This window comes from Oenanthe melanoleuca, chromosome 3 (genome assembly GCF_029582105.1).
Source record: "Oenanthe melanoleuca isolate GR-GAL-2019-014 chromosome 3, OMel1.0, whole genome shotgun sequence".
Classification (NCBI taxonomy): Eukaryota; Metazoa; Chordata; class Aves; order Passeriformes; family Muscicapidae; genus Oenanthe; species Oenanthe melanoleuca.
The window spans coordinates 43,891,333-43,916,246 of record NC_079336.1 but is presented as its reverse complement, the minus strand read 5'-3'; the positions used below and the strand labels follow the sequence as shown (position 1 = coordinate 43,916,246).

Sequence of the window (24,914 nt, the reverse complement as noted above, 5' to 3'; positions counted from 1 at the left end):
ACCCAGTAGAGAATTCTTGGTCACTGTTTCCAGCATGCAGATGAAGGGAAGGTTATTCCTGGAAATTTGTAACTTCTGCAATACTCATAACTCATCAGTGTCTTTGACTAGATTTTTTTCACTGAAGAGTGTTTCCCAAACTTTTTGTAGCAGAGCTAAAGTTTTTCTACGTTCACTGAAGATGTGTTTTGCTCCAGAAAGTTCTCTCTAATTGATGAACTGAACTTGGATTCAGTTAATACCTTCACTGTGAGGTTGTTTAGGCTGTGCCAGATCTGAATGGTATTAACACTATGGTTAATACCTTGGCATCTGTGAAGTAAATACCACGTTAAATATTCTGGGATTTCATCTATTCTGAAAGTTCACAGATTTGTCCAAATACTGGGGAGAATAAGCACCTCTGTTTCTAGGAGATTACTGGGAGTGACTAAGCTGTGAAATAGAAGTACTTGAAAATGGAGTACCAAATTCCAAAGTCTATGCAGAGACAACTTTTTTTTTTTAAAAAGATACTGGAATACTGAGGTTGAGGGTTGACAGTCAGGAAACAGACAGAAAGGAAGAGCCACAAATATGAGTTTGGAGGAGGGAGGGAAAGACAAACAGCACAGATCTGTGAAAAAGAAAAGCATCATTAGGTTGGTTTTTGGTACGCTGACAACTGTCTTAGACTTTGAGAGGGAGCTGCTCCTGCATAGGTCTAGATTTCCCTTCTTTGGTAAGTTGTCCTCTGGCTGTAAACCAAAATCAGAAGGGCTTTAGCTCAAAACTAGCATAAAGCAGCTGAGAGACAACATTTTTCTAATCCTGTGCAGCTACTGGGGATGTCCTAGAAGCAGAGAGATCCAAGCTGTAGGCTCTCTGGAACTGTCGGAAGGGATTTTTTCTTTTTTTTTTTTTTTGAAATGTAGCCTGGACATGTATTACTGTCCTAAAGCATTCTGTTGTACTACCCAAAGTGCTTTCTTGATTAGAACCTTTGTTGACCATAAGCTGTCAACTGCACTGACATGGGAGAAAAAATGGAAGAATCTTTCTGCTTGAGGAAGTAAGAGAGCCATCTCCCTGAACTGAAAGGCAGGAAAAAGAGTAAACACATTTACATACTTCCCTGACACAAGGAAGCTGACTGAGGTGGAGAAGGTGGAAGGAAATGCTACAAGAATGTTTGCACTGGGATTTAAAACATAGGAAAACTAGGGATGTGCAAGCCTGATGGAGCAGTGGATTCCCATGAAAGAGAAATTAAATGTCTGGGCCTCTCCTTCACTTTTATGGCAAATTGTTGCCTTTCTCTTCAAGTGCAGAGGCTAGCAGATAGCAGAAAAGGACTGGTCCTGCAGGTGGGAGAGGAGCAAAATTTGGGGAATTCATGTGAGAATGCACAGTCCCCATCTCAGACACACAGAGGATATGAAAATAGGGCGGGCTTGAAAAGAAGAGTAGTAGATTCAGTGTTACTTGAAACTTATCAGATGCCCACAACTCCTTGTCTCCATTGAAGTAATTTTGATAAAATTACACGAATGGAGTATAATGTAAAATTTTACATTTTGGGGATAACATTTGTGTATTAATTAACTGTTAATGTTTAAGACTTAAATATTTTTTATAATGTATTTCTTTTAAGATATAATGCTAATGATTTTTTTTTGTTTGGATACAGTGCATTTTATTTCTTCTTCTGCAAACTCTCTAGCAACATTTTCTTCTTAAAATGGAAATGTGCTAATCTAACCTTCTTTTACAGGCCAGTATCATCTTCATCAGTGACATTTTCCTGTAGAAATCTGTATTTAATGTCCTGTATCAACTTCATGGATTTTTATTTTCTAAGGCAAACTGGAAAAATGTTTTCAGAGATTTCAGTTGCGCATTTGAGTCACCAAGTATTCTGTTGCTATGCACAGTTACTGCTTTTGTCTGTATCATAGGTCTGGCATGGTTTCCCACCCTTTTCCTCTTAATCATAACTGGAAGAAAAATAACAGTCAGGAAAAGCAGACACATAATAGAAGGGAAGGTGTAACTGGGAGCTTTAGTGTTCATTCACTAAATCGTCAAATGAGAAAGAGGAAGAGATGTCATAGCAGCATATACGACTTAGCTGGAAAGGAAAATAATCGCATTTCTTCTCCCTGTAGCATGTATGAGTTGAATGCTAATGCTGTTGTGTTTCAATCCTGCCAGCATAAATGCTGCTTTTCATCTTTGCAAAAGTCTGGCAACAGCATGCAAAGCAGTATCAGGCCCATCCTTTTAACAAAAGAACATATGTTGGCAAGCACATCTCTTACTCCTGTCGTGTTACTCCTAGCCAGCAACTTTCAAATATCACTATTACAATTTGCTAGTTTCTTGCAGGTGTAACAGCTGGTATCATTACAATTTCTTCTAATAAAATAGCCTGAGCTGATGATGAGGATCAGTTTCATAGTATACTGTTAAAATTGTGAGACGGGCAGATGAAACATATAAAACTTGCCCTCTTATCTCACAGCCTGTTGTCTGGGACCCCACATGAAAAGGAGAGAGAGAAAGTGAGAGAGAGTCACACTTCAGCTGAGCTCACATCAGCTAAACTTTGGGTTTGCCTGTTCATTTTCCTATGTGGAATAATGTAGTGTTTTAGCTCCAGACATCTCTTCTCCTCTAATAGCAAATAGAATACCACAGGAGATTTGGGCAAGTGTCACTCTGTTCGCTGATACTGCTGGCATACAAGATTAGGCTGCAGGAGAGGGCATTTCTGCTGCATATATTGGGGACATAGTTCATCAGAAAGGAATATAGAAGCAAGAAACAGTGTCTCTTACTAGGTGCAAGAAATTTGATAGGTCTCTTAAACCTGTTGCGTAAGGTGGATCTTATGCATATGTAGGGCAGGAGTTCAGGGTTCTGAATGTTACTTAGTAGAAAGGAGTTCTTCAGTTTAATGTTACTTTGTTTTTTCCTTCTGAGATACACTTGTGAGTGCATACACAGATACACATTGAAATTACATACATGTGTAACTTACTGCAGTACCTGAGCAACTCAGTTGCCAGTAGTTAATTTGTTTTCATGCTTTTAGCAGGATCTTAGTTTTAAATATGGGAATTTACAGTAAAATTTGATCTCACCATTTACTAGCTACTCTACCTTGATTTTCCATTTAGATTGCTTTGTATAAGTCATCTGACTGAAACTTAAACATCTGTACTTCATTCTCAGTCTCTAATTCGCTGTCCTTATCACCAGGAAAATTACACAGAACAGAATCTTGGTCTGCAAGAGGTGACTAAAATACAAAAAATGGTTCACCCAAAGAGGCCTTTTTGTTCAATGATAATAGAGACCAGTTCAGAAAACTTGAGATGCCAAAATTAGCTGAAATTAGACACTCCCCTTAATACATGGGTAGTGTCTAGTTGGGATGGAAAAGCAAAGTAATGTGCTGTAAAGTAATAGCCTATAACTCAGTAATGTGCAGTTACAGGCGATCCCTAATGGCCTAGACAAGCAAGACTGAGTTAAAAACTAGTACACTGCTTTTTAAAAAAATCCTTTTATTAAAAAGCTTTCCTATCTACATGTGGATTTACATAAAATTGTGTTAAAATATGTGATACTTAAGATAGATACAATTTGTTTATATAAGAATAAGCACATATCTGAAAATATCAACTAAAGGGCTTTTATGTCTTGTCCTATAAGAACACGTTCACATCTGAAGGATACTAAAGAAACAGTTCTTGAGATTATATGCAGATGGATTACAGAGGTCTTTTTTTTCATTAGGTTAAAAGGTAATGAGAAGATTGCCTCCAGAACTGGTGAAATGTGTTCAGTTGCAGTAGTAATATAATAGTCCACTAGATTTTTTTAAGTAGGAAGTGAGAAAGATAATGCCCTGCTTGGGCAAGTTAAAACCCAAAGCAACTGTCCTTCATCAGCTGGTGAAGGACAAACTTCACTAACTTGCTGCTTCCAAACAGTTCTTGTTTCTGTTCAGAACAGGCTTATAAGAGAAAGCAAATTTCTGGCATAACAAATATTGTTTTGTGTACCACTTAAGCAGTTCTTCACGAGTTTCTGATTCACATTTGCATCTATCATGGAACTCATCTGCATAATGCCTTGTCCTGTGTAAAATCTACAAGTATTTTCCATTTTGAATTGTGTGATGCCAGTTTTCAAATATAATGAATGACTACTTCCCTCATTTTAATTAATCACTACTGGTTTGCAAAATGCTAGGACCAGGATAGTTTAGTTTCAAGAATTAATTTGAAAATATTTTAATTTTTATAATGTTTATTCTATGCTTGTTATAAACCCTGGCATAATTCCTTTTTATTTCAAAGCTGAAATGGGGCTATTAATAATTTTGGAGCATCATTTCATAATCATTGTATGTTGTGCAGAGCAGCAAGCAGTCATAACTCTTTTTGACACTGATTCTGCTGCTGGAATGAACTGCAGGCTAGCTTAAGTCATTTGTCCATAAATTGTTCCAAGTTGCCTTGGAGTTGTACCATTGGTAGAATAGGTTTCCATATTGAGTAAAGTTACTGCTTCCACTCCTGGTGATAATTTCTGCTTCCAAAACCTAATAATTATTATTTTGACATGATCAGCAGATGGCAAAATATCCCCCAAATTCAAAGTGCTAGTTCTTTTACTTTCTGTAGAATGCTAGAAATCAAAAACTTACGTTAGAATCCCCTGCAAAAATTGTATCAAAACCATTCCCTCACAAGCAGTAAGTAGGTGATAAAGGGGATTTTTGCAACTTCTACCAGGTGCAAAAGCCCAGATTGTAATAAAGAGAGAGCCATGCTGAGTAACACCATTCAACTATTTTTCACAGAACATTAGTGTCCATGACAGAAATGTGAAAAAAACACATTTTTGGAGATATTGTCAGAGTAATTAGTATCTTCAAAGTGAGTTGTCATTGCCTTTGGCTTGGACACATAAGCAAGGAAGACACTTTCCTAATAAAGTCTGAAGCTTCATTTGTAATGTTTATGATACAACTAACGCAGTATTCAGGGAAAGGGTGTTCTGTATTTAACAGTCAGGAAATGTTTGTAATTTTTTACGTGTTTGTGGATGCAAGGAGTACAGAGTTCCTCTTCATAATCAAGGCCCCTGCCTACTCCCTCCATAAAATAAGGTCTACAAGCCTGCATCCTGTTGTAGGGCTGGGCATAGACCATGGTATAGGATCCTCAGCCTATCATCCATCCTCTACCTCCTGACAGCTCCCTGATGTCATTCAGTTGTATTGAATGCTGCCTGCTGGAACTCAAAATCCTTTAGCTGCATTGAAAGGAGCACAGAATCATCGAGGTTGGAAAATATGCTGAAGATCATTTAGTTTAACCAAGAAGCAGCTATTCATCCTGAAGCTTTCTTTCTTTTTTTTACTATAAAAATAACAGCTATCTCATGTTACTTTGTCTGGCCTCGTTCTGCCCAGCCCAACAAAATCATTCTTAGGCTATTGAGCAAGTCACCAGACCATGACTTCTGGTATACTTAAAAGTTAGGTGATGCTGGCTCCTCCTGTGCTTCATCTTTAAAACCACATTGTTTCTCCTTCTGTCTAGTGAGCTCTATTCTGAGTCTTATTGGAGATGATTGTGTCACAAGTAAATTCTGACTTTTCTTTTTGTCATACTTAAGCCAGTCAAATTTTCCAGCTGCAAAGAGATACAGCATAAAATGAGTTTTTCTTTTAGAAAGAAAGTTATCTGAAATAAAGAGGTATTTAAAGAGAGCTGGTAAATACAGTTGCTTTTCTCTATGTTTCAGTTTAAACATCTCTTACTCAACTACAAATTGTAACTCCCAATAAAGGGTCATCATTTAGGACCCAAAGTTCTCTCTGACTACTCAAAGTTACACTGCAGTATGCGTGACACAATATTACCTGTAAACATTCCAGTTAACCTACTGGCAAATTCTCTTCCATAGGCATGGCTGTATTTCACTGCACATCTGTCTCAGTCCAGTAGCTAAGTTTCAATTTATACTTGATACATCCTGATGCCATCACTAAAACCTGATGAGACCTCAGTTTTGTTCTTTATCTGTAAAGACTGAAATAACAGAAGTGTGTAAAAAAAAAATTCCAATGAAAATATTATTTCTAAATATTTTTGCCGTTGAACATTAGTAAAATTCCCAAGAGATTGCCTGATTAAATATTGTCTCCTAGTCCAGATGCTGCTTTCATAAATACTGATTGTGACTGCATCTTTTTTAAACTCGACATAATTTGAATGCAAGCCTGTTTATACTTTGTTCATGGAAAATATTTTTGTAAATTATATGAAGCTCATTTTTTCTTTTCCCCCTACCTCTCTAGATACGACCCAGACATTTTGCTAGGCTATGAAGTCCAGATGCATTCCTGGGGTTATCTCTTACAGAGGGCTGCGGCGCTGAATGTTGATTTATGCCAAATGATTTCTCGTGTGCCAGGTAAGTTAACTTGTTCAGGTCTTCAGTTCAGTTCCAGTAGAAGCAAGTTAAAATCTATGAGCAAATTTAAAAAATAAATGCAAAGTATTTCTTCTGATAGACCTTTTTTTTCTGTTCTTGCTCCTGTGTTGTTAGTAGTATAATCACACACACCCACCCCCAAAAAAAGTTAGAAATACCAATGAGATTCTAGTGTTTCCTGAATTTTCAAATTCCTGGCATATTCCACTTCTCTCTGTGTCCCATATTCACAAACCTAGATTTACATTCTGTAGTCGTTTGTTAAGTTTTCAGTTCTTGGAGGTGCTTCTGCCACCAAACCTTCTTTTGCTTTCCTTGGCTCCAGTCATTAAGAGTACCTTAATCATCATTTGTGGTTTCTCTGGCTGGAATACAAGAACATAAAACTGCTCCTGAGCAGCAATTGTCCTGGACAGCAGCTTTGTAATAAAATCTTCACTTTCAATGACTATTCTTGTACTTTAGGCAAATTTTATTGGGCCCAAGTGCATGATGGGTCCCTTTGGCATTTGGAAAAAAGTCTGTTTAGACTGGCAAGAAAACTTGGATGAGAATGGTAAGCCTAGTGTCTGTACTTAGCCAATAAATAGAAGCCATCATTCTGAAGAATGGAGTTAGTGAACAGCTAAATAAATGTCCTGTTGCACCTGAAAAGAGTCAGGATGACTTTTTAAATGGAAACCCGTCTCAAAAATTTGTTGTAGCTCTTTGCTGTCATCAAGGTGATGTGGTTGAGGGAGGTTTTAAAAATCAAAACTGTTGAAAAAGCTGGTTTTGTTAGGGCTCCTGCCAAAGATCTGTACAGAAATTAAACAGCTGTGAAATAAGGAATCCATTACTTATTGTTCTCTTAAAAACTTGAGCCTGTTGCTTTGTAATGGTTGCAAAAGCGAATTTTGAGAATTATGGAAGAAGGAAGATATAAAGCAATGAATATGAATGTAAATGAAAAATATGTAAAAATCTGTTGTGTGCTTGTACCTCAAATACTGAGGTTGTAACCTCCTCATAACCTCCCCTCCCATCAAAGTGGATATAGGGGAACTGGTAAAGATGAGAAGGATAATCCCAATGTGTCTAGTAATTTAGTAATTTGGGGTTCCAGACGAGACAAAATAGTGGAGGAAAGGTAAAATCCTATGAAATAATGAGAAATGTAAAGGGAAATAGAGATTGGGTTTTCATGGTATTCAAGATGCAAGAACCAGAAATCAAGTGAAGCTAGCAAGTGGCAGCTACAGAATAGAAGCTGATTTTTAATGACAGCATTGCTGAACTCTTGAGTTCCTTGTCACAAGAGTACGAATGCTTAAAGTGTACATTGCTTTAAAAGGTTTTAAATTCTTGCAAGAAAAATCCATTAGGATCTATGATATATGTGAAAATAATGTCTGGCCCAGGAAGCTGCAGATGGTTAGAAGCTGGAAGAGTTGTAGGGAGAATATCAGTAACTGCTTCCCCCATCTTGAAGCATCTGCCTTTGAGTATGTGACAGAGCATGATTCTGGACTACTTGAGTCTTTCAGCATACCCAGCACAGGACTCATCTGGCCAAGAGAATATGATGTTTTAGAAGCACTATGTTCACACACTCCTTCCTTGAGGTTTGAAGATTTGTACACTCTTGATACGTTCTGTACTTGTGGCATGTTTGGAAAAGAACTGAGTTATAGAGTCCTCCCAGAGACAAGAAAATGCAAGAAAAAATGTATATCTTCAGCTGAAAATTGTTGGCAATTGAACCTTGGGGAATTTTTTAATGCTTTATTTATGAAAACAGGATCACATGATAGTTTAAATATGAATAGGTCATCAGTGCTCATAAGTTTCTTTCTTCAGCACAAAGCTCTCAAATTTATTCTTCAGGAATAATAATGGATTGCATGAACCTTGTTATTCAATTTCCTTGATGGCTCAAACTGAGATGCTGCATTAGTTGCAAAATTATGCCTCTGGGTACAGTCTTCAGAGGTACTGAAGGATGTTCAGAAAAATTTTTGACCCCTTACATCTGAAGATTTGCAGTGTCTGTGATAAGAGGAGCAGTAAGTGTTGTAAATCAAAGATTTCTTAAAATCTCCAAAGATCACAAAGATTTACTGCTCTACTGTGGAAGTATGGCTGAACAATCTCTTCAGACTAGGACACGTGCCTCTGCTGTTCTCAGAGGCTGAGTCTCAGTTCTTGTCTTGCAGGACAGTTCTGTCTGCACTGTAGTTGATGCAGAACCAAACAATTAGAGCAGCAAAGTTGTTAATAGTACTCATCTTCCTGACATGAGCTCTTCCTCAAGTTACTGATTTCAGGATACACATGAATGGGTCCTCAAAGGAGAAAGGGAACTGTGTGGTTCCAAATGGTAGTATCGAATCCACATGTATTTCACAGTCAGGTTTCCTTCCCTACAACTATGAAGTCCCACACAACAGGGGTTCAGTTCCAGTGAAGGAAATCAGATTTGTAGCCCTTAACATTTTTGTACATGAAGTTCAAGTGGGCATGCAGAGCACAGGCATGATTTGCACAGCACTGGTGTTTGTAGTGCCAACGTTCCTGTGCTAGCTGATAGATGCTCACTCAGAAGTGGAATACATAACACTTAAAAATGTTTCTAAGAGCTGGCATTATATTAAGGTAAGTGATTTTTTTTGACAGAATTGCAGCAGAAAGATGAGAAAATGTTTACACTGATGATGTCTTCCTTGAAATGCCATGCCATAAATGTGGGCTTGCACGCATGACCAAATACGTGCAAGTTGTTGTGTTCTCTGTTGCTTTGTGGCCTGTTTGTCCATGGTTTTGACTTCATCTGTCTTCCTCTTGCTTTTCCAACCCCTATTCTTCACATTTCCCTCTGTTCTTCACATGCTGTATTTTCAGAAGAGGAAGTGCTCCTTCAAGAAGTATGCTTCTCTTTCCTCCTGTTGAAATAAAGGTGGAAGGGACTTTCCCTTTCCCTTTCCTGTGATTTCAACTTAACAAAAAGAATGCTGGGCTTCTCTCTGGTGTTGCTTTATTGTCTGAGTCTGGTGCTGCCTCTGCCATTTACATTCATAAGTCATAGGGCACATCACAAGAGAAGTGCATGCTGTGACTCTGTGTGGTCATATATTCCCACACCAGATGTAAAGTAGTGCAGGTTTTTGTAATATAGCTCTGCTCATCACAGGCAGAGTTCATCAGGTCGTGGGTCTCTCTTGTGATCACAGTATAGTTAGCTGCCTGTTTTTTACCAGCAGAACATGAAACAAATTTAATATAGGAAATCTCCCAAACAAGTCAAAGGAGATCTGGGATGACGCTGCAGAAAGAAGAACTGACCAATAGGTTCTGCTTCCAATAAAAAAACAAATTGTGGAGAGGAAAGAAATACAAGTTCTTCATTTTCACAGGAGATCCAGCATGTGGAAATGAAGAAAAGTAGAAGAAAAAATGTTGCTACTAGGTGGGGCATTTTTTCCATCCAAACATGGAAAGAGAAATTGCTGGTTTTCCTCCTTAAAAATCTGAAACAATGAGGTTAAAAAGATAGTATGCATTTTGATGAAATGTACAAAAGGTCTGCTCAATTTTGTCAAGGATCTGTGATTTACTGATAAGGTCAGACAATGACGATAGGTTTTCTTAACCATGTTTTAATTGATCTGGCACACATTTGAAGATCAGCATAGAAAATCAGTCTGTATTATGTTGTTTCATGGCAGTTCTGCAGTATTTCAAGCAATTTCTACTTCTGTCATAAAGGGTAAATGTGCTTCATGGCTGTCTGAGGATCTAATTGTTCAGTTCTGATCATTATTGCAAAGCAGTGTGTATCCACACATCTGCACTCTGTCCAAAATGTTCTGCTTTTTATTAGCAGGGTATTGTACAGACTGTGCTGTACCTGATAAATGAGTGGTGGCAGAATACAAAGCAACCAGCAAAAATGGGTATGGATTTAGAATTGTGGGAAGATTGCCTTGAAGTGATTTCTCTCCCATTAAACTAATAAGAAGTAAGACTGAGAATCAGTGTATTTTCATAATGGATTTTAGTCTGTGGTAAAAAACATCTGTGTAACCTCTGGAAAGTGCACCAAAACTGGAGACTTAAAATGGCTGGAAAAAGGATAGTTTAAAGAAATGTATACCAAAAATACTGTCTTCATGTTGTGCACTACTGCATGTGCAGCTGACTCTCAAGTAACATTTCAGTGAAACCAAAGTAAGAGTTCTCTGCAAAGGGCAAGAGTAGAAAAACTTGAGAGAGTTTTATTTAGAGATTGTGTGGATGATTGGTAAATAAATAATTTTGTGGATTTAGCAGTAATCTTTATTAATTCTTACTTTTCTAGAGAGCGCGAATTTGGAAGATGGATGGCTTGATCTGGTCTTGACTGTCTTATAACTTGTCTAACTATAGTCTCCTTTAATGTCTTTAGATGAAAATAAAGAGAACAGATTTGCCACTGAGCTGGATGAATATGGAGCAGATACAATGAGTGAAATAAATATTGTTGGGCGAATTGTCTTGAATATTTGGAGAATGATGAGACATGAGGTAAATTTTTTGGCAATTTTTTGGTAATGTTTTGGCTTACTGAGTTTTTTAATTACTGCAGACTTTGTTGAAAGTGTTTTTTGTCACAGTGAAAGTATTGTTGACTTCGTTTCATGTAACCTATGTAATTTCTAGATTTTTTTCTTTTTACACCTTTTCAAATAGACTAGTTTGCCAGTTTGTGAGAATGGGTTTTATATATCTCTAAACTGTAAAGTACTGAAGCCCTTATTTTTCAGTAATGTTTCTTAATGATTCCCCTTTTCACTGATTTGCAGGTTTTGAGAGCAACTTACTTGTTTTAGGAAATTGTCTAGTATGTTGCTTTTTACTACATTAAATACTTGAACATATTTTAAGTTGTCAGATTTACTCTTTTTTATTTTTTTTTTTTTTGTTCCATTTATGGCTTTCCATTTAATACTCAAGTAGACCAGTCTTTACAAATCTTGTTCTGACCCAAATTCAGACATGATCTTTGTGAACTGCTTAATTCTACATATTCTTTTCTTCTAATTGATAAGGGATGCTTTTTCCTGACTTGTGAACAGTTAGAGAGTCCTAAGAATGAATGCGAACTTTTTAAATAAAAAATTAATGGATTTAGTTCTTGCAGTTTTTGAAAAGTAGAGATTTTTTGATTATGAAAGCCATCATGCATCTTGACATGTCTACTGTGTTTTTCTAGGTGAATCTAACAAATTACACTTTTGAAAATGTGGGCTTTCATGTTCTTCATCATCGTTTTCCTTTATTTACGTTCCGAGTTCTGTCTGATTGGTTTGACAATAAGGCAGATGTCTACAGGTAATGATCTGTTAATCCATTTTGTTTGCTGTTTTTAAGGCCAGATTCTTAACATTGGATATAGATGTCAGGTAGTCACCTCAGGAAGAAATAATCAATTTAGCTTAGGCATTAAAGTAGGGCTTATTTACTTGGATGTTGTCTAATTATACCCTCAATATTGCAACAAAATACTTTCAGTTACATGTTCAACATACCTGAAGAGATATACCATTTTAAAGTTCTGTAATGTCTTTATTTTACTTTGTACATACTGTTCATCAGAAGGGCTTTTAATGAACTGCCAGGCTTCTGTTTTGCTTCACGTGCATGTCAAGAAAGCTAGGCTTAAAAGTATTACAAAACAGCACACAACATGTTAAGGCAGTAGCTATAGCTGCTTAAAAATACCTTCACATGACGTTTATCACAGTCAGTTTCACTCTTCTTGAAGCAATTTGGTAGTTTGTGATATGAACAATTCGTGAAACTGAGTACTGATCTGCATGTTGTTCGTGACATACATAAATTTTCTGTAAAAGTTGAATATTGTAACTAAGTGGAAATGTGGTTTTTACTGAAATTATGAATTTATGTTCAGCTGTGATGGGCATTTTTTATACAGAAGGATGTTCCCACAAAGGTCCACTCAGTTCAAAAACTTGTAAAGAGAGGAGGAGGTAGTTGTGTCTGTTTGGGTAATTCTTTAGGGCTGTGAGGAGAACAGGATATAGTGTGTCATTGCAAGATGCCTTAACAGTAGCTTGCTGTAACACATTCTGTGTATATATTTAGAAAAATACATTTATATATGCCACACTTTTGAAAGAGATGTATGAAAAGGTTCTAGACAAAAATTTTATTTGGTGGTTTGTTGCAAGGTACCATAAAAATACATTTGTCTTAGTAGAAAGAAAAGCACACTTCTGATTGTTTATAATGACATGTTCATTCTCACAGATGGAAAATGGTTGATCATTATGTTAGCCGTGTTCGTGGGAATCTCCTGTTGTTAGAAAAACTGGATTTGATTGACAGAACAAGTGAAATGGCAAGACTTTTTGGCATTCAGTTCCTACATGTATTAACAAGAGGCTCCCAGGTAAGACTTCATTCTCCTTATACTTCACAAAACTAAAAGTTTTTATAAATGTTCTAGTTCTTCGGTATCTTCTCAGTCCATATGTGTATTTTCATAGGATCACAGAAGGCCGTTAACATGAATTAATACAAAATTGAAACATAAAGAATAATGTTCAATTTATTATTGCTGGTTTTGAATTGCCTAATCTCAGAGTTTAAAAGCAGTTTTTAAAAATAGAGTTCCCCAAATGTAATCACACCAGTGAATCTTTTCTACTGCCTTCAGGAGCACTAAGCTTTCCCTTTGAGTTGGTATTGTTCACACTTAGATGAGACTGAAAATGAGTGCTTTCTAAAACATTAAGAGATATAATTAATCATGTTTTAAAAAGATGAGATTAGTTTTTTTCAGGGCAGACAAAGCAGCATTGAATATGTTCTAAGTTACATTTCTGGTGCAACAGACCTCTGGGTGAAGTTTTACAATAAAACAAGAGGGGCTCTGGCTTTATTAAATACAAGATGTTTGTGGTTCTATTATTTTGATACCAGCATCAGAGGGAAAAGGGAGCAGAACAGAGCAAGAGGTGCACTTTGTTTGGGAGCCCAGCAGTCTCCAGTAATACCAAAAGCTTTCCTTTTCACTTATCACTTTTGTGAGTGACTAGGCTAACTGAACTGCTTTCATAGCTACATGTGAGACCTGAACAGCACCTGAAATGAGAGTCAGCTACTCTGTCATGTGTTACAGCTCTTCTGTTATCATAACCCTGCCAGATATGGGAGTGTCTGAAGCTGCAGTTTCCTTAACAATTCAATCCTATTAAAAAACTTCTGCCATCTTTTTTTCTTAGACTGCAGTTGGCTGTGTTGTCTATTGACCCAGAGCAGGTTCTTGTTGGTCTTTCTGGTAATGACCCTATATTTGGGGGGTAAGGGGAGCAGGCTGGCAGGCACCATTAGCAGAACCATGGTAGTGTTCTGTAGGTATTTGCCAGTTTAGCTCCCCAGTCTGGTTTGCCATATTATCAGACAATGCCACTGTTGGAGCAAGGGAAGAGAAATGCACAGTTAGGGACAGAGAGTGTAGGACTGGCATACTGCCAGCATAGATATGCTTAAATTGTCATGATTGCAGCCCACAAAGACTGTTCTGCCTGTCATTTTCTCAGATGTCTGTGAGTGGGAGTGAGCAACAGAAGCATGCTGCATTTTTTATCCTGACTGTTCTTTTCTCTTCCCTTCTGTGCACATATGTTCTGTTTCCATTGGAACTTTCTAGATAGCAAAAATGTCACTGTAACCTTATTATTCTCTACACCTCCCTGAAAGGAGGCTGTAGTGAGGTGAGTCTCCTAAGTAAGGAGCAATAGGACAAGAGGAAATGGCCTGAATTTGTTCCATAGCTGGTTTAGATTGGATATTAAAAAAAAATTCTTCTCCAAGAGGATGGTCAGGCATTGGAACTGGAATCAGGCTGTCCAGGGTCACTTAAGAGATGTGTAGATGTGGTGCTTGGCAGCTCTGGATTAACAGTTGGATTTGGTGATCTTAGAGGTCTTTTCCAACCTAAATTTAATGATGCTATGAAAACTAGGGAAAAAACCCCAAATCTACCTCTTGCTGGAACCAGTCCCTGACCACCTTGTCATATATCCAAGTTCATCACTGGACACAAATTAGTGTGCAATTAGTGCAAGGCAGCAGTGGCAGTTTATGTTGCTCCCTAAATACACATCAAACCCCAACCTCTTTTTAAGGTTCAGGGTCTTGTTAAAGCTGTTGATTCTGTAAGTTCATTTAGAGTTTCAACGTTAAAGAAATTATATGTAAGCCATTCAGTACAATGATTGAATACATAGTGTGTCAGGCAGTCTTTAATAGTGATTTAGTTGCTTACAAAGCACAGGATTTTGCAATTATGTAGAATAGTTCTTTGATATCTTGGGATTTTCGGTCCCTTGCCACCCGTGTATGTAGTTTTCAGCTGTTTGGTTTTTATTGTGAATGGACACAGTGCATACCTGCCCATTTGTGCTTGTAAAGCCTTTAGTAAGGCATTAAGTAATACACAAATTAATGGGGCTGGGTTTTTTTCTTGTGTTGCCAGCTACACATATGACATTTTATGGTGTCTTGAGCAGGGTGCTTGTTGTTATATATTTCCTTGTTGTGTTCTACTTGTGGTATCAGGGACAAAGCATGATACCCAGTGCATTTACTGCGTATTATATTTTGTTTTCTTCAGTGATCTGCAAGTCTAACAGTACTACAGTTTAGCAAATGGTCATTCACTGACAGTAGCATGGCCATCCACATATATTGTTGTAGGCTGTTGGGTGTTTATTTTTCCATATACAAAAAGTACTCAATTTTCAATGATTAGGGCTAAACAAAGAGGAAACACATGGAAAAGCTTCACTATATATAATACAAAGTACAGCATCATAGAATGGTTAGGGATGGGAGGGAACTGAAGATGATCTAGTGATATAAAATACAATTAAAATATACATTAAAAGCATGGCTATTTAGTTTGGAAAAGCAGTTATTTAAACTACTAGTTTAAATTCAGGAAATCTAAGTGTGTGTTTGCACTAGTTTGTTCTGCACTTTTGAAATGATAATGGTTCTATCCAAACTGTTCTGCAGTACCGTGTGGAGTCTGTGATGCTGCGCATTGCCAAGCCAATGAATTACATTGCTGTGACTCCCAGTGTCCAGCAGCGAGCTCAGATGAAAGCCCCACAATGTGTTCCCCTGATAATGGAGCCAGAATCCCGCTTCTACAGCAATGCTGTTCTTGTCTTGGACTTCCAGTCCTTATATCCTTCCATTGTCATAGCATACAACTACTGTTTTTCTACCTGCCTGGGACATGTGGAAAACTTAGGAAAGTAAGTTGTTACTGTTTTCTCACAATCTTTGATTCCACAGACACTTGAGTGTCTTTTGTAAGGTACCGAGAGCCCCTGGTTGCCATTGGAAACAATGGGCACGTATGAATAGCACCATTTTCTGTCACACAGTACAGATGACAAAAACCTGTCATGTGGTGGGTGTGTGCATGTGTGTATATACATACATATACACATCAATACAAATTTTTAATTAAATGTAGAATTAGACTCTCAAAAACCCCAGGAAGCAGCTCCGTACATGTGTGTATATACACCTCTTAGATTATTGTGGTGATGCTGGTTTTTAATATTGCTTCAGAATAAATTAAAATTATTATAAATCCACCATCTGTATTCAAAACTAGGCTGGGGTTATTCCTTAATGAATTATGATTGTTCCTATATCACTTCTAGTTCACTCTAGTTCTAATTACTTAAAATTAAAAGATACAATTGAGTTATTCTTTGTAGCATCTTTTATTGAACTTAACAGTTATTCTGTTAATTGGAAAAAGATCTCACTGCTCGTTCTAATTACCTCTATTTTGAGATAAATAAATACCAGTATTTTGAAGAATGGAAAGATGCCTGCAATAATTGCTAGGTGTCACCTTCAGGTTTTCAAGTTTCTGATTTGAAATTCTGAATTTGTAGGAAGAAAGTAAGTGCAGTGTGATACTTGGTAAACATGCATGGTTTCCATAGGGGATTATAGTATTGAGCACATACCTCCACTATTTGGTAACACCTCCAGTATTTGGTAATAATTCTTAACACAGAGCAGAATTGATAAATTATGCATGCATTGGAATTTAGCTATTTATTACTACTTTGTTCCTAGAACCTTCTATATGTAGCTAAGAAATTTGAAATTATGTTATGTTTGTTTATACCTGAGATTATTCTGTCCTTGCTGATATTATTAGCATTTAAATGTGAGCTGATGTTTTTGCTTGATTAGTCTATAAATGAATGAATTGTCTTCATATTTAAATTTTCTTTTTATTAGGTATGATGCATTCAAATTTGGCTGTACATCTTTGAGAGTACCTCCTGACTTACTCTACCAGATTAGACACGACATCACAGTGTCACCCAGTGGAGTAGCTTTTGTCAAGGTAATGATATTAGTGCTCTGTGACAGCATTTTCACTGCCTGTTGGCTGACTTAGGATCAAATTGATATTGTAGTTTATATTTTGCTACATTAAGAGCAGACAGAAAGGGGAGGTTCATTCTCTCATTTCACAGTGTTTTTTATGTTTGTCAAAGTGCTGAACTTCTGGCATTTCAGCAAGTAAAATGTCTTTATGCTTTCCTTTATACTGAAGGCTTATTTCATCTATAATTAAACTGTATTTTACTTGCGCGGTTTGGGGATCAAACGGTAATTATCTGTGTGTAACAATTCATTTTTCTTCTGCCTGTATAGCAGAATGCTTTCTTAGAAAAAGGGTAATGATTTGGGAAATGAAACTCCCTGACTTGCTTTCTATTGTTCTCATTTTGTAATGTGGCCTGCTGGCTGATGTGTAATAAATATGGCCTAGACCTGCTGAAAATAGTTAGGCATTCACCAGCATACCTGTATTTAATGTAAAACAAAAATTTTAAGTGAAGAATATTTGCAGAATTTTTTAAAGAGAATGGTCCTTCAGCATTTAATACTTTGAGAATTAACAGCTGAATATTGAAGGCCCATTTTAGTTAATAAGGTTATCTAAAGATTGCATCAGCAGGGCTGATGAATACAAAGAACAAAAAGCTATTTGTTCTGTCCTCAAGAGCTTTGCCTGTATTTTAGGTTCCTTATAATATTTGTGGCAGAAGCCAAACTGTTGGTGGTTAGGGCATCTTGCTAGTTAATTTATCTTCCTACCAGTGGTTAACTAGCAGCTCAGGGGTTTGATTTTACTCAACTGTTTATGTTGGACTTTCTAACACCACGTTTTCCTTTGTTCCCTTTTCGGCAGCCTTCTGTAAGAAAGGGTGTGCTGCCAAGGATGCTGGAAGAAATCTTGAAGACCAGGATAATGGTGAAACAGTCAATGAAGGCTTATAAGCATGACAAGGCTGTGACTCGAATGCTTGAAGCTCGTCAGTTGGGTCTTAAATACATAGCTAATTTTACTTTTGGCTATACTGCTGCTAATTTTTCTGGAAGAATGCCATGCACTGAGGTAAGGGTTGCAGGTAAAAATGTATAAAAATTTTGGAAAGACACTAGTAAAAAACATTATTATTATTTGAAGCAAACTAAATACCTTCAGAAAAGCTGTTTTTATTTGTAGTACTGAAAATCAACACCTTAGGATTCATTTCTGATTTTCCATAAAAATTTCCTCCTTTCTTCCTCCTTTCTTCCTCCTTTCTTCCTCCTTTCTTCCTCCTTTCTTCCTCCCTTCTTCCTCCTTTCTTCCTCCTTTCTTCCTCCTTTCTTCCTCCTTCTTCTTCCTTCCTTTTTCATGTAAAGGAGCATTTGGAGTTGGCATTTCTGTAGAACTGTTTCCAAAGGTATATTAGATTACAGTTCTAATAGTGGAAATAAAACAAAATATTGTAGCTTTTTGTTAGTTTTCATAGGAATCAGCAGAGTCCAAAAACTAGAGATCCTGAGCAGTCTTGTCTTGCTCTGTCGATTTTTAATACTTCCAAAGAAATTTAAAACATTTTTTTCTTTATTTTAATACTTAATAAGTTTTGATAATTTTTCTTTTAGTTCTTGTTATTTGAGGGTAAGTTATGCAACCTTTTTATTTATTACACGCATTTAGACCATGAAATAAAATATATAATCTCAATGCAGTGATTTTCATAAAAAGATCAAGCATGATTAGACTGTATTTACCAAAAGCTAGTATTTGGTTTAGCAATAGAATAAAGATTTTCAATCTAACTTTGCAGATTGGAGACAGCATTGTCCACAAAGCCAGAGAAACATTGGAGCGTGCCATTAAACTGGTGAATGATACAAAAAAATGGGGTGCTCACGTTGTATATGGTGATACAGACAGGTAATTCATGGTCTGCTTCTTAAAATGTTTTAAAATCATTATAGTTCTTCATAAATAGATTTTACTTTTCTGTGAATAAGGCAAATTTATGATGCTGAAAAGGGTATGTGGATCTTCTTTGGAGGTTGCTTAATGCCTGCAGAATATGCAAAGCGAATAATACTGAGTTTGCTCAGGTTTCTTTAAGCACTTTAAAGGTTTTCTTTCTTTTGAAAATTATGTGGAATAGAAAGAGGGGGGAAATTTTTTTTCGGTTGTGAATTAATATAATTCTAATTTACCAAATTACTATTTTTATGCCTGTTTCTGATGCCACTTTTATTTTGAAAAATAGAGTATATAAAACACAGTAGGCATTGCACCTCGAGGAAGGCACTGTTTTAAGCTTCAGAAGTGGATACAATTCAAAAGCAGCCACCAGAGCATACAAAGATATTATTAGGCTGCCTGACATACATTTTCTCAGTCAGTCTTTCATCTAAATAATAGCCATGCTCTAGGCATATCCATCTCTGTTCCACACTTGGATAATTTTTCAGCCATTGGGAAACAAAGCTTGACTGGCTGTCCTTTCTTAATAACTTACGAATCCAGTGACTGATTTCAGCCAGATCTGATAAAAGACTTGACATTTCAAAGATACTGAATTCACAGTGGTTTCATTTTTAAAAAAAATGTTGGAGAAAGGAAGTAAAATCCTGCTTCTGCCCATAGTGGGGAAAAAAAGATATCCCAGAGTTCTTCACAATTCTTTCCGGGAAACTCCAGTTTTGCAGTGCCTGGGAGCTGTCCATTCCCTGCCTCATCAGATGGTCACAGCCCTTTGGCACTCCTCATCTCATGCTGAACACCAAAGTTTCTCAGATTTTTGTCTTTTCTAGCTGAAGAAAGGGAGTACAACTCATGATAACATTCCTGCCTTTCTAGCAGGAAACTATAGCTTATAGTTTTCAGGAACTATGTTGAATAGATTGGCACTCACTTCCTGTGTCTGATTTCTTGTAGCATGTTTGTACTCTTGAAAGGAGCCACAAAGGAGCAGTCTTTTAAGATTGGTCAAGAAATTGCTGAAGCTGTAACAGCAACAAATCCCAAGCCTGTTAAACTGAAGTTTGAAAAGGTAAAAGGAAAATATTTTGCTTGAAATGTGTCGGGTGTTACGAAAATAACAACAAAAACCACACAAAAGAAAACCTCAAAAAAAAAGTTGAAGATAAAAGATTTTCCTGAGCCCTAATGTAAGGGGAAGCAAGTCATGTGCTGTGCTGGTTCTGTGGGTGTATTGCAAGCTCCTTAATGCCTCAGGGACTTTTTCAGAGGAGCACTAACTGCAATGGGAACAATAAAAAGAAATATTCCTAATTTCACATCAGTGGCTTGTTGTACTGGCAGCATCAGGCAGTTTGAAGTCTTGTCTCATCAGTTTTTGGAAATATCTCCCTCAGTTTGGTATTGTATACCTACAATTGAATCAATATGTGCAACTTAGCAGAGGAAATGTTCACCATCCCCAATTCCTGCGCATTAATTACAAGCCTGATATTTATTTTTCAGCCAGCCTTAGCACATTTCAGCATATGTCCATGTGATACATATACCTGTAAAATGAAAAATCATAAAAAATCCATTCAGTAATCTTCTGGAAGAAATATTAACCATTACAAATCTTTTATAGAAGAGTAAAGCAATATGTTACTGATTTTGCTGGAAGTTAGTCACTATAAAGTCATTAGCAATGTGTTCAGGTCACTTAGCATTAGTACAAATGGTGGTCTGGATATTTTCAAAGTACATACCTGACTCAACAAGGTCAGTCAAAATTTTTAAGCCTGAGGCAACCTAAACTCACTGCTCCCTCTTCCATGACAGTCAGAAAAACACAATGTAATTCAATCACACTACGAAGAAGAAATTGTTCTCCATTTTTTCATTTGAAAGTAGTCAAGGAATACTTACACAGTTAAGAATGAAATAAGAGGTTGGACAAAACAAGGAAAAGAGACCTTGATCCTAAAAATCCATTCCTGAGAAAACTGTTCTTCAAGCACAGGCATTTAAAAAGCACACTTTCTTCAAATGGAGATACTAGCAGATTTTTGGCATCTCCTTATTAGATAAAGTTTGAAAACAGAAAGTTCTAAGCCACCACTTTTGCTAGGAGCATTTTCTTCTCTGGTGTTTAAAATTAAGTTGTCTTTATAAGAAAGAAAGATAATAGAGTTACATTAGAAATGGTGACAGGTGCAATCCAGAAAAATAAAGGTGCTTGCAACAATTTATATTGTGTGTCACTTTCCATCTGAGCTTCGGCTAAATGAAATATAAAGTGATATAAGAATGGAACACTGGAGAATCCAAAATTCCTCATCCATCCTTTTAAGAGTCCTTTGATCTATTTGATCAGTTGTAATGATTTAACAAAAACACAAACAAAAATCCCCAACAAACAAACCAACAAAGCACAGTATTCCTTAGGAAACCCTCTATGTTCAAAGTCACCTTATATTCCCAACACAATCCAGACTGAGTTGTCTTCTTTCTAAACATTCCAGGTCTACTTGCCATGTGTCCTGCAAACTAAAAAGAGGTACGTGGGTTACATGTATGAAACACTGGACCAGAAGGACCCAGTATTTGATGCAAAAGGTATAGAGACAGTCCGAAGGGACTCCTGTCCTGCTGTTTCCAAGGTAAAGTATTCATAGATTTCTTCCTGAATGAAAAATTATAACCTTCTGTTATTTCATTTTATATTTGTCCTTTCTCAGAGTTTCTAGTCCTTTGAGGTGTCTTAATCTTCATCTGTTTTTCTTGTGTGAGTCATTTGAAAGATAAATTGAAGATCTTTTACAGCATTACAAGGACTTGTATTTTACAGCTTATATTTTATCCCATAAAAAGCCCTTGGCCCATGTAAGCCCTCTCAAAGACCATTCTTGATTCAGTTCATTTCAACTGGAAGTATTACTGCCAAATGAGTGAGACACACTGATCTGTCTTCCAAATAGCTCACTTACATAAATCTAGTTCAGCTAAGAATTGCTTTAAAATACCCTTTCTTGCCTGTTTATTTTAAGCTGTGTATTGAGAGGTTAAAAAGGAATTAGGAAATCTTGTTCTTAGCCAAAATAAAAGAAATTTATGCCTATAAAAAAGGTTACCACATAGAAGGGCTTATTAAAGTCATGGCAAAATATTTTAGATGACAGGGAAAAGCATCTTCTCTCTCTTGAAAGTTTCTATAATTGTTGAAAAAAACTTAGTGCTGGAGTATGGATGATGTCATGAAAGATACGGCAAACTGAGGAAAAAGCTGTCCAGTAATGTGTTTATGAATGTCTTTGAGTGGAAGAGATTACAACCTGTTGTCTTATCAATATCCTAGTTCACCACTGGTACTTTTCTAAGCAGTGTATTTGTATTTCCATGTAATTTACGGAATTAATTGGAATTAATTGGGGTTTTTTTTAAATTCAAACATACATGTTTTTCTCACCTTTCTCCTTTGGTTATAAAGATACTTGAGTGTTCTATCAAGCTGCTGTTTGAAACACGGGACATAAGTCAGATCAAGCAGTATGTTCAGAATCAATGCATGAAGTTACTGGAAGGAAAAGCCAGCATGCAGGATTTCATCTTTGCAAAAGAGTACAGAGGGAGCTCAGCATACAAACCTGGAGCCTGTGTACCTGCTCTGGAAATCACCAGGTATTGAAATCAAGAAGTGCTAATCATAGATATTTCTTATCTTCACCTTTGTGCTGACAGGTTATGGGTAGTAGCTCATAGGACTTTTCCTTGATCTTTGTATTGACACGTTATGGGTAGCAGATTGTGGATATTTTTTCTCTTGACCTTTGTACTGTCAAGTCACAGGTAGCAGTCAGATCTCTCCTTCAAATACTGCTGAAGCAGTTGTCCCTGACTTTCTTCTGTGTGTGAAAAGAGACGGTTCTAGAAAGCCATTTTGTAGTCCTGGAAAGAGCCACACATTCAAGAGGAAAGTCTTGTCAGAACACCGTAATAGTGTGTTCACTTCTGTTACTTAGAGTTTGGGTTTTGTACAAGGGCTAGACTCTCAAAGATTACTCATCACTCATGGTTATAAGATATGTTACAAATTGTGACAGTGATGTCTCTTAGTGCTATGAAATACATTACCAGGCATAGTTTTTCATTTTTAATAAAGTGCCTAACTTAAAGTTAATTTCATCCAGTTGATATCCTTGATCACTAATAGAAAAATAGATAATGTAAAATGGAATATTTTGTCACCTTGCTTAATACAAAGACCTTCTAATTAAGCTATGCTTTTTTAACAAAATACCATTCAAGTCCAAAACTGATACCTACTTCAAATTGAATTGTCCTTTGCTTTCTGAGCAAAGGATAATTCAGTTTGAAGCAGATATCATTCTACTGAACTAGCAGTCTCAGAAAGCAAAGAACCAGAATTTGACCAGAAAGCAAATTGTACTTGAGCTCTATTTAGTACCCTGGCTGTTTCTTATTCAAATATTTCTTCAAGGAAGTGGTAGCTAGAAAACAATTTACATTCAAATCCAAGTGACCTGAAACACACCATGTCTTTTGGGTTTGTGTCCCAAGTTCTAAAGTTTAAGTCCCATCAAAAGACAAATTAAAAATGAAATATTTTGGTCCTGTGCTTCATAATGGGCACTAACTGGAGAGCAACCAATCTAGTCAGATGGGGAAGCTTAGAGGTGAAAGCAATAACTGTGCGTGTGCCTCTGGCTGGTTCTGAAGGCTGTGTTTGACAGGAGGATGCTTGCCTACGACCGCCGCTCGGAGCCGCGCGTGGGGGAGCGCGTGCCCTACGTCATTGTGTACGGCATGCCCGGCCTGCCCCTGATCCAGCTGGTGCGGCGGCCCCTCGAGGTGCTGCAGGACCCCAGCCTGCGGCTCAACGCCACCTACTACATCACCAAGCAGATCCTGCCGCCCCTGGCCAGGGTGTTCTCGCTCATTGGCATCGACGTCTTCAGCTGGTACCACGAGCTGCCCCGGGTGAGTGACTTCAAACAAGAGTTAGCAAGTGCAGCGCATCTGGGTGCGGTGTTTGGTCTTGTTGTGACTCTCAGTGGAATGAGGTTGATAGGAGGCAAAGGTTATTTTGTGAAGCAGTGTTTGATGCTCAAATATGCAGTCCTGATTCTTAGATCTTCTCTGTGGGGTTTTTTTCACATAGTAAATAATTTTTTCAGCCAGCCCTTCTGTGCAGGGTTGATCACAGTGATCTTTTGTTTCCTGATCTCTTCTATAGTTTAAGAGAATATTTTGCCATAACTCTGTATTTTTAGCAGTATGTGTATGTGCATCTGTTTGGCCGTACCATCTTTTAAATCTCTCTATATTAGATGTTGGAACTCCTATTTTTCCAAAATGTTTTGAAGATCTTTCCTTTTTATAGAAAAGGTGACGTGCCCCAGCAGCAGGAACACTTTAAAAATTTGTATCACCAGAAATTTAAAACCAATAATATACAAACATGACTTCCCTAAAAGTTAAAGTCATTGAGAAGCAGAAAAAGAAGCATAAGGTAGCTGGATTTTAGTTTGTGGTTCCCCTGACAAAAAGGAATGGTGAAAGTCAGTGTATCTGTGTAGTTGGGTTACTCTGCTCAGAACAGACTTCAGTAGCATAGTAATACATTGTGTTCCCACTGCAATATAGCAGTATAGCTGTATTTCCTAATACAGCCTTGATTGACTTCAGTTCTTCTTTTCTTTACCTTTCCAATGGCACCGTGGCAGTCACATTAAGTATCTCCAACAAGCTGTTCTAAAAAGGTAAAAAGAGCCCTGGCTTTCTGCAAGGCCAAGGACCAGCAAGGAAGTCACAGGGAGCAGAGCAGCAGGAGAGTGAAGGATAGCACAAAGCAAAGGTCGTGCAGCAGCAGGAGTAAGTGCAGAGAACAAGCTTCCCAGGTTGATGGGCCAGTGGTGGAGCCTTGTCCAAGGAAACCAGAGCCATGAGCTCATGCCATGGACCAAAGCACCATGGCAGAGCTGTACCCAGGACTGCCTGGCACAGACACTCAAGGGCAGGCAGCATCCAGAAGGCAGCCACT

At 37.3% G+C, this 24,914-nt stretch overlaps 1 protein-coding gene across 2 annotated transcripts in view; it reads left to right on the top strand.

Moving 5' to 3' along the window:
- Positions 1–24,914, top strand: part of REV3L (REV3 like, DNA directed polymerase zeta catalytic subunit) — a 106,487-nt gene that overhangs the window by 77,450 nt on the left and 4,123 nt on the right. For both annotated transcript variants that reach the window (XM_056488081.1, XM_056488080.1), the window contains exons 19-30: positions 6,362–6,477; positions 10,922–11,040; positions 11,729–11,847; positions 12,787–12,928; positions 15,562–15,806; positions 16,819–16,927; positions 17,783–17,989; positions 18,714–18,823; positions 19,829–19,943; positions 21,376–21,513; positions 22,341–22,531; positions 23,605–23,851. In XM_056488081.1, coding sequence (XP_056344056.1) covers positions 6,362–6,477; positions 10,922–11,040; positions 11,729–11,847; positions 12,787–12,928; positions 15,562–15,806; positions 16,819–16,927; positions 17,783–17,989; positions 18,714–18,823; positions 19,829–19,943; positions 21,376–21,513; positions 22,341–22,531; positions 23,605–23,851 — 1,858 coding nt within the window. The remainder of the gene's footprint in view (positions 1–6,361; positions 6,478–10,921; positions 11,041–11,728; positions 11,848–12,786; positions 12,929–15,561; positions 15,807–16,818; positions 16,928–17,782; positions 17,990–18,713; positions 18,824–19,828; positions 19,944–21,375; positions 21,514–22,340; positions 22,532–23,604; positions 23,852–24,914) is intronic.